Consider the following 13,890-nt stretch of genomic DNA (forward strand, 5'->3'; position numbering starts at 1 on the left):
TCGTAAAACGGGGATCAAACTCCCTTAACCAGCGTCACACTTAACCACAGAAATGTCGGGCTCGATTGTGGTCGTTAAAGTCGAGGACTGCCTGTCCCCGGGCGCTGTCTTCCTGTTCAGAAAAATGTCCTCAGCATTCATGTGGACTAGAAACATAAAAGCGTTCATGTGGACTAGAAACGTAAAGCGTTCATGTGGACTAGAAACTTCCATTGGAGGTCAGGGTTTCACAGTCTCTCCCATTTTAAGGTGGGTGGGTTTTTCTTCTTCCCCCCGCTCCCAGGTTGTGTGTGCGAAGTGTCTTTATGGACGAGAAGGAAGACGCCTGCATAGCCCTGGGAGAAATTGCCTCCAGCGTCAGGTAACTCAGATCTATGCGGGTTTTCCTAAATTCTCTTGTCTATATTTATTTATTTATTAGATGTTATTAAGCCATGTTTATTACTTTATAAATAACTCAAGGGGGCGAACATATATATAATGCTCCTTGCTCCTCCTGGAAAAACACAACAGCCCTGTGAGGGAGGCTGGGCTGAGAGAGATCGATTGGCCCAAAGTCATCTGACCGGCTTTCATGCCTAAGGCGGGACTAGAACTCACAGTCTGTGGGTGATTGGCCCAAAGTCAGCCAGCCGGCTTTCGTGCCTAAGGCAGGACTAGAACTCCCCGTCTCCTGGTGATGGGCCCAAAGTCACCCAGCCGGCTTTCGTGCCTAAGGCAGGACTAGAACTCCCCGTCTTCTGGTGATGGGCCCAAAGTCACCCAGCCAGCTTTCGTGCCTAAGGCAGGACTAGAATTCCCCGACTCCTGGTAATGGGCCCAAAGTCACCAAGCCAGCTTTCATGCCTAAGGCAGGACTAGAATTCCCTGTCTCCTGGTGATTGGCCCAAAGTCACCCAGCCGGCTTTCTTGCCTAAGGCGGGACTAGAACTCCCCGTCTCCTGGTGATGGGCCCAAAGTCACCCAGCCGGCTTTCGTGCCTAAGGCGGGACTAGAATTCCCCGTCTCCTGGTGATTGGAACCAAGCAGCATCTGGGGAGAGCAACTGGAAAAAAGCTCTTTTGTTCCAGAAATCCTTCATTTTTCCTTCCTTCCTTCCTTCCTTCCCTCCCTCCCTCCTTCCTTTCTCTTTCTCTTTTCCTCAGTGTGCCCTTCCTGCCTTACATCGAGACCTCGTTCCAAGAAGTGTCTCAGTTACTGCCGGTAAGGCCGGGCTGTGACCTGGGAGCAGGGCTATCGCCTTTTTTTGGGGGGGGGGAGGGGGGGTCTTTGGGAAGTAGTCCTCGACTTATGACCGCCCGCTTAGTGACGGTTCAGAGCTGCAATGGAAAAAGGTAACTTATGACCTGGGTTTCCACATTTTGACAGTCGGGGGGCCCCCTCCAGGGTCACTTAACCAAAGCGTGTAGGTGCGGCCAAACAAGACACATTTACGCTCATTTGCAGCGTCCGGCTTTACGACTGTTTTGCTAGAAAACTGCACCTTGGTTCGCTTAACAACTGCTGTGTTTGTTTTACGGCCACCTCGAAAAAACCTTTTTGACATCAGGTCGGCCTTGTGACCGACCCGTTTTACGACCGTTATGTCATAAGACCCTAATGCCAGGGTTCTGTTTACGGTCGTATGCCAAGGATGGGTCTAGGACTTTTTGCCTCGAACTTTTGGCGCTGCCTGTTTCTCCACCAGGGTTATGTGTTCTCTTCCTCCTTCGCTTCCGTCCGAGTGATGGCTTAATTAGCCGGCACTATCAGCTCTGGCAGCAAAATAGCAAGTGTCTGCCAAGTGTCTCTCCCTCGACGCCAATGAATCACCCAGGAACAAACTTCAGCTCTTAGTTACTCAGTTGATTTGCCTGCTACGAAGAGACACAGCAGCTCTGGCTGCCTTTATATCCTGTGGGGTGTAGCTCCATGACTCAGCACTTCCTAGGACTGCCCCACCCCTGCTTCTGTTGTTCCCTCCTCTCCTGCTTACGAAACCTAGGGTCCAGCCAGGCCTGATTGCCATCAGCTGGGTCTGAAGGCGTGGCCTGGGGGGGGGAGAGTCAGGGGACGGAGGCCTTGTTATCTCTTCCACCTGGCCTTCCTCTGGCTCCTGGAGCTGAGCCAGGGAAGCCGGTGCTCCCGAGGTAAGTCCTGACGGCCCTTCCCCCTCACTTTCCAAGTCATTTTCTCGCAGGAGGCCCGGCTCCAAGTCACTTTCTGGCAGGAGACCCAGCTCAGGCGGGGGGCGCAGACACAACATTATGCCTTGGCACTTTGGGCCACGGCCCCTCTGTCCCACTCCCTTCGCCGCGGCCCATTCATTACAGTACAACCCTGCACCGATTGGCTGGCTTCGAACTGTCCTGTGCTCCCAAAAGCCCGAGGCAAACTGTACTGAGACGAATGGGCTGCGGCAAAGGGACTAGGATGGTGTTGTGTCTGTGCCCCCCGAGCCGGGCCCCCTGCCAGAAACTGACTCGGAAAGTGAGGGGGAAGGGCCATCAGGACTTATCTCTGGAGCACCGGCTTCCCTGGCTCAGCTCCAGGAGCCAGAGGCAGGCCAGGTGGAGGAGATAACAAGGCCTTTGTCCCCTGACTCTTTGCCCCCGCCCGGGCCATGCCTCCAGACCCGGCTGATGGCAATCAGGCCTGGCTGGACCCTAGGTTTCGTAGGCAGGAGAGGCGGGAACAACAGAAGCAGGGGTGGGGCAGGCCTCAACCATGCTGAGTCATGGAGCCACACCCCACAGGATATAAAGGCAGCAAGAGTTGCTGTGCCTCTTCGTAGCAGGCAAATCAACAGCTTAACTATACTGAAGTACTGTTTGACTCATCGGCGTCGAGGGAGATAACAGAGACACTTGGCAGACGCTCGCTAGTCCCATTCCGATCAAGAATTTCCTGGATAGATAATCCTCGATTTACCAATCATTCGTTCAGTGACCAAACTTACAACTGCGCTGGAAAAATAAAAACTGACTTATGACCGGTTTTCATACTTATGACCGTGGGAATATCTCCAGGGTCACATGATCAAAATTTGGCCATTTACCACGGTTACACACCACAGGATCGTGTGGCCACCTTCCCAGCCAGCTTCTGAAAAGCCGAGCCAATGGGGGGAGGAAAGCCCGATTCGCTTACTGACCGTGTCATTCGTTTAACCACCGCAACGATCCGCTTAACAACTGTGGCAAAAAGGTGGTAAACTGGGACGCAGCTCATTGAACGGGTGCTTTGCTTAGCCACAAAAACATTGGCCTCAATTTGCGGTCTTAAGTGAAAAACTGCCTGTTCATGTCTAGAAGGCGAGTGGCGACACGACCCATTTTACGACGGTTCATGACATGCCACCAAAACGAGCAGCTTTACTGTGGATAGGGTACCATTTTGGGGTGCAGAAATTTGGGGGTTCAAGACCAGGCTGAACCGGGGTTTTGATCTCCCCCAACTGAATTTTCCCATTTTCCAAAGCTCAAATAGCCTCTGTTCGGCCGGCGGCTTTGTACCCCTGAAATGGGTGAAGCATCCTACATTTGGGGGGGGGAGTTGTCTTCTGATCTCTCATGAGTGCGGGGGGGTTGTCTGCTCCTTTTTTTTTAGTGCCCCCACATTCGGGTACGGAAAGCCGCGTTTGACGCCCTGGGACAGTTCATCATTTCACTGCATCGGGTGTGCAAGCAGGAGCCGTCCGAAACTCACGTGGCGGGTGAGTGGGTTGCCGGGATGGGGATGGGGAGGGGCTGTTGAGAGGGGGACCCAGCAGTAGAGCGGGAGGAGGGCTCGTAGGGCTTGTCTCGGTAGCCTACTTCCTCCTCCCCCCAAAAAGAAAAAAAAGTGCCGATGGGGGCGTCCCGGGAGGAAGATGACGGCTTATGGCTATCCGGGAGGCCATCGCGAGACGCCGGCAGCTTTAGAAGGAGGTCATGGAAAACGGGTGGGGGATGGTTGGGGGGAGCCCTTGGGCCTTTTGGGGGACTGGGCCTAACTGGGGGGGGGGTGTCCCGGGAACAAGGGCAGGGAAGAGCTACCTGCTACCTGTCTGAGCTTCTTAGGGGCACCAGGTTGTTCCTGATGACAGACGGGTCAGCGGTCTTAAAAGCTTGAGTTATTCATTCCTTTGCTTGCCTTTCTCCCTCCCTCTTTCCCTTTCCTCCCTCCCTCTCCTCCCTCCCTCTTCTTCCTTGTTCCCTCTCTCCCTTCCTTTCTCTCACTCTCCCTCCCTCCTTTCCGTTTTCCTTCCTCCATCCTTCCTCCTTTCCTCTTTTCTATCTTTTTTCCTCTCCCTCCTTCTTTCCCGCCACGCCCCCTTCCCTCCCTTTTTCCTCCCTCCCTCTTTTTTTTCTCCCGCCCCCTCCTTCCCTTCCCTCCCCCTTCCTTTTCCTCACCTTTTTCCTCCCTCCTTCTTCTCTTCCCTGCTCCCTTGCTCTCATTCCCACCGCCCTTCCTCCGTCCTTCTTTCTTTTCCTTGTTTCCTCTCTCTCCTTCCTTCCTTCCTTCCTTCCTCCTCTCTTCCTTCCCTCCCTCCCTCTCATTCCCACCTCCCTTCCTCCGGCCTTCCTTCCTTCTCCTTTTTCTTCCTCCCTCTCTCTTTTCTTCTTATTCCCCCTCCTTCCCTTTCTTCCTTCTCATTCCCTCCCCCCTGCCTCCTTCCTTCCTCCCCTCTTCTTTCCTTCTTTCCTCCCTCCCTCTCATTCCCACCTCCCTTACTCCGTCTTTCCTTCTTTTTCCTTACTCCCTCTCTCTCCTTTCTCATTCCCACTTCCTTGCTTTCCTTTTTTCCTCCCTCCCTCCTTCCCTTTCTTCTGTCTCATTCCCACCTCCCACCCTTCCTCCATTTTTTCTTCGCTTTTTCCATACTTCCTCTCTCTCCTTCCTTCCCTCCCTCTTTCTTCTCATACCCATTTTCCTCCTTCCTTCCTTCCTCCCTCTTTTCACCTCCTTCCCACCTCCCTTCCTTTGCTTTTTCCATACTTCCTCTCTCCTTCCTTCCCTCTTTCTTCTCATACACACTTCCTTCCTTCCTTCCTTCCTTCCTTCCTTCCTTCCTTCCTTCCTTCCTTCCTTCCCTCCCTCTTCTCTCCTCCTTCCCTCCCTCCCTCTTCTTCCCACCTCTCTTACTCCGTCCTTCCTTCCTTCTCTTTTTTCCTTACTCCCTCTCCCTCTCTTCTTTCTTCTCATTCCCACCTCCCTCCCTCCTTCCTTCCTCCTCTCTTTCCCTCCCTCCCAACAGCCTTTCAGAAGCTGGTCTCCACCGTCCTGCCCATCTACCTGAAAGGGGTGCAGGAGGACCAGGAGCGCGAGGTGGTCATGGCCCTCCTGGAGATCCTGGCCAAAGTGGTGAAGGAGTGCAAGAGGGACTTTCTGCCGGAGCCAGCCCAGCTGACCGACCTCTGCCAGGTGGTGCGGGAGGTGCTGGAACAGAAAGTGAGCCTTCCTCCTCTTCCTCTTCCTCCCTCTCCCCTTCCCCCTCCTCCACTGCATTACAGAACCTCCTCGACTTATAGAATTTTTATTGGCCAAGTGTGATTGGACACAAAGGAATTTGTCTTGGTGCATATGCTCTCAGTGTATGCATATGCTCTCAGTGTATCTCAGAAAAGATACGTTCATCAAGGTACAACATTTACAACACAATTGATGATCAATATATCAATATAAATCATAAGAAAGTTATAGTCATACAGTCATAAGTGGAAAGAGATTGGTGATGGGAACGATGAGACGATTAATAGTAGTGCAGATTCAGTAAATAGTTTGACAGTGTTGAGGGAATTATTTGTTTAGCAGAGTGATGGCCTTCGGGAAAAAATTGTGTCTAGTTGTTCTGGTGTGCAGTGCTCTATAGCGTCGTTTTGAGGGTAGGAGTTGAAACAGTTTATGTCCTGGATGCGAGGGATCTGCAAATATTTTCACGGCCCTCTTCTTGATTCGTGCAGTATACAGGTCCTCAATGGAAGGCAGGTTGGTAGCCATTATTTTTTCTGCAGTTCTAATTATCCTCTGAAGTCTGTGTTTTTCTTGTTGGGTTGCAGAACCGAACCAGACAGTTATAGAGGTGCAAATGACAGACTCAATAATTCCTCTGTAGAACTGGATCAGCAGCTCCTTGGGCAGTTTGAGCTTACTGAGTTGGCGCAGAAAGAACATTCTTTGTTGTCCTTTTTTAATGATGTTTTTGATGTTAGCTGTCCATTTGAGATCTTGCGATATGATAGAACCCAGAAATTTGAAGGTTTCTACTGTTGATATTGTGTTGTCTAGTATTGTGAGAGGTGGAAGTATGGAAGGGTTTTTCCTAAAGTCTACCACCATTTCTACGGTTTTGAGTGTGTTCAGTTCCAGATTGTTTTGGTTGCACCACAAGGCTAGTCGTTCGACCTCTCGTCTATATGCGGATTCGTCATTGTCTCGAATGAGACCAATCACTGTTGTGTCATGACCTTCCCTTGAGTGACCGCTCAAAGTCACAACCGCACTGAAGGGGAAAAAAAAAGGGACTTATGGCCCTTTTCGCGCTTAACGACCGTTTCGACCTCCCTGTGTTCACGCGATCAAAATTCAGGCGCCACGCCCTCTCTTATTTGCGACCGTCTTGACGAGCAAAGTCAGTGGGGAAGCTGGGTTCGCTTAACGACCGCACGACTCACTGAACGATCGTGGCGATTCGCTTAACGATGCTGCGCAAAGTCTTAAAAATGGGCTGAAACTCAATTGGCCTCGCGTGGCAGTAAAAATTTTGGGTCCCATTCTGGTCGTAAGTCAAGGACTCTGTTTATAGCCCTGGGCACAGAGGGCGGTCCGTGAACTTCTCCCAGTCTAAACATCGGATCCAAACATCGGTGTAGCCGGTGGGCATTTTTGTGGGCGAACAAAACAGTCTGATTCAGTGCGTTAAAAAATGGATTTTCACTCTCCTTCCCCTCTGCAGGTAGCCTGTCAGGACAACGAGGAAGATGAAGATGACGACAACGACGAAGTAAGATTGGAAACCCACCCTCTCGGATCCCATCGAACGACGACGGTGTTCATTTAATGACCGCGGCGTTTATTTTGCAGCCACCATGTTGTCTTAACAGCCACACCGCAATATATATGTATATCATTTTTAGAAGATAGATAGACAGACAGACAGACAGACAGACAGATAGATAGATAGATAGATAGATAGATAGGAGAGAGATCTATATCTATCTATCATCTCTCTAAATATCTATGTCTCTATATTTATCTACCGTATATCTATATTTATATATCTCTGTCTCTATATCTCTATCTCTTTCTATTTCTAGCTCTATATCGCTATCTAGCTATCTCTAGCTCTATATATCTAGCTTGCTCTATATCTCTATCGCTATCTAGATCTCTATCTCGCTCTATATCTCTATCTCGCTATCTAGCTATATCTCTATCTAGCTCGCTCTATATATCGCTATCTAGCTAGATCTATATCTATATCTAGCTTGCTCTATCTATCTCTATCTCTATCTCTATATATCTAGCTCGCTCTAGATCTCTATATCGCTATATCACTATCTATATTTCTATCTGGCTATATCTATCTAGCTCGCTCTATATATCGCTATCTAGCTAGATCTATATCTATATCTAGCTTGCTCTATCTATCTATCTCTATCTTTATATATTTAGTTCACTCTAGATCTCTATCGCTATCTAGATATCTATATCTCTATCTAGCTTGCTCTATCTCGCTATCTAGCTATCTATATCTCTATATATCTAGCTCGCTCTAAATCTCTATATCGCTATCTAGATATCTCTATATCTCTATCTAGCTCGCTCTATCTATCTATCTCTCTTATGTGTCTCTATATCGCTATCTAGCTATCTCTATATATCTAACTTGCTCTATATCGCTATCTCTATCGCTATCTAGCTATCTATATATATATCTCTAGCTTGCTATATCTATATCTCTTATTTCTCTATCTGTATATCTATAGCTCTAGCTCTGCTCTGTCTTGCTTTATTTATATCTCTTATCTATATCTGTCTGTCTATCTCTATCTCGAGGACTCTCTGCATTTTGGGGTGGGTGGGGCCTCCAGTTTTTCCTACCTGGGGACGGTGCCCAGATATTAGCTCACCATTCTCATCCCCGAAGGCAGCTGCCAAGGGGAAGGATGGTGGGACAGGAGAGCTTCCATCTTTGGCCTCCGTCGGAGGTGAGGAAGAGGTGGGGTCCTGGGTTCGAGACCCTCCCATCTTGGGCCTCTGTCGGAGGTGAGGGAGAGGCGGGGTCCCGGATTCGAGGAACTCCAAAACCTCACCCCTCTCTCTACCCCTGCTCCTCTCCCCAGCAGGCGGAATACGACTGCATGCTGATCGAGTACGCCGGGGAGTTGATCCCCGTCCTCGCCGAAGCGACCGGAGGCGACATCTTCGCTCCTTACTTCGCTGGCTTCTTGCCGCTACTCCTCAACAAGATGGTGAGCTTAGTTTTTTGTTTTTGTTTTACATAAATGTATTCAACCGGTTTGCCGCCCCGTCTTGGCGCGAGGCAACTTACAATGTTAAAAGTTGGTTTTTTGCGTCCTGGGCTGGTGGTTTTCTGACTCTTCCCCTTACCTGTCCTTCCGGCAGGTGTGGTTGGAGAATTTGGTCTTTTGGCCTGTCTCAAGGAGGCCTTGTTTGTGTTCGTGCTTTGGGCTCATCCGTTCCTCCCCCAAATAACTCTTGAGGGGTAGGGGAGTCATTCTTGAAGGCCATCTTCAACTAATGGCAATTGAGGCCTCTCCTTTCTCCCTCCCTCCCTTGCTCCCTCCCTCCTTTCCTCCCTCCCTCTATTCCCTTCCTTCCTCCCCTTCCCCTCTTCTTCCTCCCTCCCTTCTCTTCTCCTTTCTATTCCTTCTTCCCTCCCTTCCTCCTTCCCCTCCCTCACCCTTTCCTCCTTCCCTTTCTCTACTCTTCCTTTCCTTCTTTTCTTCCTCCTTCCCTTCTTCACTCCTTCTCCTCCCTCACTCCAATCCTTCCTTCCTCCTTCTCCTCTCCCCTTCCTCTTTCCTTCTTCCTCCCTCCCTTTCTCTTCTCTTCCTTTCCTTCTTTCCTCCCCCTTCCCTCCCTCGCTCCTTCCCCTTCTTCTTCCTCCCTCCTTCCTTCCCCTCCCTTCCCTCCCTTCCTCCCTTTCTCTTCTCTTCCTTTCCTTCTTTCCTCCATCCCTCGCTCCTTCCCCTCTCCCTCCCTCCCTCCCTCTTGTTGCTTGTATCCTTACGATCGATATTGATATTGTTTGTTTCCTGATTGCTTATTTGTACCCTGTGACTATCATTAAGTGTTGTGCCTTATGATTCTTGATGAAGGTATCTTTTCTTTTATGTACAGTGAGAGCCTATGCACCGAAGACAAATTCCTTTTGTGTCCAATCACACTTGGCCAATAAAAAATTGTATAACAGGAAAAGAATATTAACATTTCTGCATGGTCCCCAGCTGACCATGATATCTCTGCCCCCCGCCTCCCTCTACCACGAGGTTCATTCCCAGCCCACGTTCTCTGGCTTTGCTCCCCTTCCTCGTGTCTCTAGAGATTCTCCGTCACCCAGGTCATGGGTTTTCCCAAAAGTGCGGGTTTTTTTAACAGGCCACTGGACCTTCCGTTTTTTTTTCTTTTGAAGATGTTTCGTTCCTCGTCCCAAGAAACTTCTTCCGTTCTGGCTGAACGGTGGGAGGATGGAAGGATTGGTTTGCGAGAGGGGTCAAAGAGGCCGTCTAGACTGAGCAGCCTTCCCTAAACAGAGGGGGAGGGCTATGACATCACCTATCTCCTATTTACAACTCGGTCCTTTCAGCAGTTTCAAAAAAGTTCCACAGCTATTTGCACTACTCGGGGGACTCTGAGGGCACAGATAAACCTCCAAGTGGCCTCAGTGACTCTCAGAGAGAGTACTAATGACCAGATGACTGCAAAGGAATATAAATCCTTCTGTTCTCCACCACTCACTCAGAACTGAAGAAGCTTCTTGGATGAGGAGCGAAACGCCTTCAAGGAAAAACAAAGTCCAATTGCCTTTGGTGCTACCCTTCCGCATTCAGACCAAGAGCAAACTTTTCTCTCTCTGTGTCTCTCTCTCTCAACTCTTTCCTTCCTTTCTTCCCGTTCTCCTTTTGCAGAAACCTTCCTGTTCCACCGCGGACAAGTCCTTCGCCGTGGGCGTCATTGCAGAGACGGTCCAGGGCCTGGGAGGGGCCTCCAGCTCTTTCGTGCCCCACCTGCTGCCCTTGCTGATGGGGGCAGCCCGCGACGAGGACCAGGAAGTGCGCAGCAATGCCGTCTTCGGGCTGGGCGTCCTGGCGGAGCATGGCAGGGAAGCCATGTACGAGTATCCTTGATCCCATCTGCACCGGGTTGGGGGTGGGTGGCTGAAATTGTACTTGGGAATGGCCTCGAGGGGCCAGGAAGGGGAAGGAATGACCTCAGGGGGGGCCTAAGAAATGATTAGATAAGGGACGGCCTAGCCCAGAGCTGCCCAGCGTATTGGATAAAAGCAGATCTACCGATGGCACAGAGTGGCCCGCTGGGTAATCTCAGACAGAGGCATTCAGTTCACCTCAAAATTCTGGAGAGAATTCCTGAAATCCATCGAGTCGACTCAAGGATGTAGCTCGGCTTTTCATCCAACTACGAATGGAATGGTGAAAGGTACGAATGCGTTCCACAGTTCCATTTGTAGTCGGATGAAAAGCACTACATAAAATGCTATGTGGATTACCAACAAGAAAACATTCTGCTTTTTGCAGAAGTGGAAGAAACTCAAAAACCAACCTATCATATCAAGCTGTAAAAGGTGACAGTGGGATATTCACACCCTCGGACCCTCCAAGATTCTGTTAATTTATTTTACATATACAGCTAGTCCTTGACTTAACGACAGTTCGTTTAGTGACCGTTCAGCATCACAACAGCACTGGGGGGGAAAAAGCAACTTGGGAATGTTTTCCACACTTAACGGCCGTCGAGGCATTCCCTGCGGTCACGTGATTTGAAATTCAGACTCTTGGCCACCGACTCGTATTTATGATGGTTGCAAGCGTCCCAGGGTCACGTGATCAACAGGGGACACAAGATTCACTTAACAACTGCAGTGATTCACTTTGCAACGGTGGCAAGAAAGGTTGAACGGGCCAAAACTCACTTAATGGTCTCACTTAGCGCCGGAAATTCTGGGCTGAGTTGAGGTCGTAGGTCGAGGACTAGCTGTACAGTGCAGCACATTTAATTGCTCCGGGAAGGAACAGAGTTTGTGCGCCTTTGTCTACACACAATACAACACACACATACACATTTTTTTCCCCTTAACTTCTTTTGACCTGGCCAGATACTATCCCAAAATTCTGGCGCTTTTATCTAATCTCATTTCTCAAGAGCAAAACAACCGAGTAACCGACAATGTGTGCGGAGCCGTTGCGAGGATGCTAATGACCAATCCTGGTGGAATGCCCGTTGAACAGGTAAAACACAATTTTAGTGTGTCTATGTCAGCGCAGAGGGACGGTCCGTAGGGCTACAGCAGGAGGTATTTTTTTATCCTGGCTAGTAAGGTGGAATTAGCGGTCTGGTTGGTTGGTTGGTTTTATTTACTGTATTCAGTTTTTTTGTTTTTAAATCCCGCCTTTATTAATTGACCAGTAACTCAAGGCAGAGAACGTACATAATATTCCACCTTCCTCTTTTCCTCATCACAACCCTGTGAGGTGGGTTAGTGAGAGGAATTGACTCAAAGTCACCCAACCGGTTTTCAGGCCTAAGGCAGGACTAGAACTCACCACCTCCTGGTGATTGGCCCAAAGACACTCGGATGGCTTCCATGCCTAAGGTGGAACTAGAACTCACAGTCTCTTGCTTATTGGCCCAAGTCACCCAGCCGGCTTTCATACTTAGAACTAGAACTCACCATGTCCTGGTCATTGGCTCAAAATCACTCAGATGGCTTCTGTACCTGAGGTGGAACTAGAACTCCTAGGTGCTTAATGATTGGCCCAAAGATACCCAGCCAGCTTTCATGCCTAAGGCGGAACTAGAACTCCTAGGCGCCTGATGATTGGCCCAAAGATACCCAGCCAGCTTCCATGCCTAAGGTGGAACTAGAACTCCCAGGCTTCTTACGATTGGATCAAAGACACCTAGCCAGCTTCCATGCCTAAAGTGGAACTAGAACTCACAATCTCCTGCTGATTGGCCCAAGTCACCCAGCTGGCTTTCATACCTAGAACTAGAACTCACCATCTCCTGGTAATTGGCTCAAAGTCACTCAGATGGCTTCTGTGCCTGAGGTGGAACTAGAACTCCTAGGCACTTGATGATTGGCCCAAAGATACCCAGCCAGCTTTCATGCCTAAGGTCGAACTAGAACTCCCAGGCTTCTTACGATTGGATCAAAGACACCCAGCCAGCTTCCATGCCTAAAGTGGAACTAGAACTCACAATCTCCTGCTGATTGGCCCAAGTCACCCAGCCGGCTTTCATACTTAGAACTAGAACTCACCATGTCCTGGTCATTGGCTCAAAGTCACTCAGATGGCTTCTGTGCCTGAGGTGGAACTAGAACTCCTAGGTGCTTGATGATGAACTAGAACTCCTAGGTGCCGGCATCCTGGTACAGTCAGCTGCAACCATGGCTGACTGTCGGGGGCGAGTCATTGGCCCCGATGGAGAGGGTGCGCAACTTAGGTGTTCTCCTGGATGGACGGTTGTCTTTTGAAGAACATTTGACAACCGTCTCCAGGAGAGCTTTTTATCAGGTACGCCTGATCCGCCAGTTGCCCCCCTTTCTTGACCGGGATTCCTTATGCACAGTCACTCATGCTCTTGTTACCTCTCGCCTGGACTACTGCAATGCTCTCTACATGGGGCTCCCCTTGAAGAGCACCCGGAGGCTCCAGTTGGTTCAGAATGCAGCTGCGCGGGTGATAGAGGGAGCTGCTCGTGGCTCCCATATAACACCACTCCTGCGCAAGCTGCACTGGCTGCCTGTGGTCTTCCGGGTGCACTTCAAGGTGCTGGTTACCACCTTTAAAGCGCTCCATGGCTTAGGACCGGGCTACTTACGGGACCGCCTACTGCCGCCATTTGCCTCCCACCGACCCGTGCGCTCTCACAGGGAGGGACTCCTCAGGGTACCGTCAGCCAAGCAATGTCGGCTGGCAGCCCCCAGGGGAAGGGCCTTCTCTGTGAGGGCTCCTACCCTCTGGAACGTACTTCCCCTTGGACTTCAACAACTTCCTGACCTTCGGACCTTCCGCCGCGAGCTGAAGACGTACCTATTTTTCCGCGCAGGACTGGCATAGAATTTTTAGATTTTATTATTGGATTTTTAATTTTAATTGGGTTTTATGGTTTTAAATGTATTTTAATTTAGGGCCAAATTTGAATAAGTTTTTTATTGTTTTACTTGTATTGTGTTTATTTATTGTCGTTTTACTTGGCTGTTAACCGCCCTGAGTCCTTCGGGAGAAGGGCATTATACAAATTAAATAATAATAATAATAATAATAATAATAGTAATAATAATAATAATAATAATGGCCCAAAAATACCCAGCCAGCTTCCATGCCTAAGGTGGAACTAGAACTCCCAGGCTTCTTACGATTGGATCAAAGACACCTAGCCAGCTTCCATGCCTAAAGTGGAACTAGAACTCACAATCTCCTGCTGATTGGCCCAAGTCACCCAGCTGGCTTTCATACCTAGAACTAGAACTCACCATCTCCTGGTAATTGGCTCAAAGTCACTCAGATGGCTTCTGTGCCTGAGGTGGAACTAGAACTCCTAGGCACTTGATGATTGGCCCAAAGATACCCAGCCAGCTTTCATGCCTAAGGTCGAACTAGAACTCCCAGGCTTCTTACGATTGGATCAAAGACACCCAGCCAGCTTCCATGCCTAAAG

General features: G+C 49.6%; 1 protein-coding gene across 1 annotated transcript in view; it reads left to right on the forward strand.

The window, feature by feature from the left end:
* Nucleotides 1-13,890, forward strand: part of IPO4 (importin 4) — a 54,132-nt gene that overhangs the window by 30,481 nt on the left and 9,761 nt on the right. Inside the window, exons 20-27 of the mRNA XM_058180313.1 lie at nt 284-361; nt 1,146-1,203; nt 3,589-3,694; nt 5,219-5,412; nt 6,917-6,964; nt 8,307-8,435; nt 10,116-10,324; nt 11,321-11,453. Coding sequence (XP_058036296.1) covers nt 284-361; nt 1,146-1,203; nt 3,589-3,694; nt 5,219-5,412; nt 6,917-6,964; nt 8,307-8,435; nt 10,116-10,324; nt 11,321-11,453 — 955 coding nt within the window. The remainder of the gene's footprint in view (nt 1-283; nt 362-1,145; nt 1,204-3,588; nt 3,695-5,218; nt 5,413-6,916; nt 6,965-8,306; nt 8,436-10,115; nt 10,325-11,320; nt 11,454-13,890) is intronic.

This window comes from Ahaetulla prasina, chromosome 4, assembly GCF_028640845.1.
Source record: "Ahaetulla prasina isolate Xishuangbanna chromosome 4, ASM2864084v1, whole genome shotgun sequence".
Classification (NCBI taxonomy): Eukaryota; Metazoa; Chordata; class Lepidosauria; order Squamata; family Colubridae; genus Ahaetulla; species Ahaetulla prasina.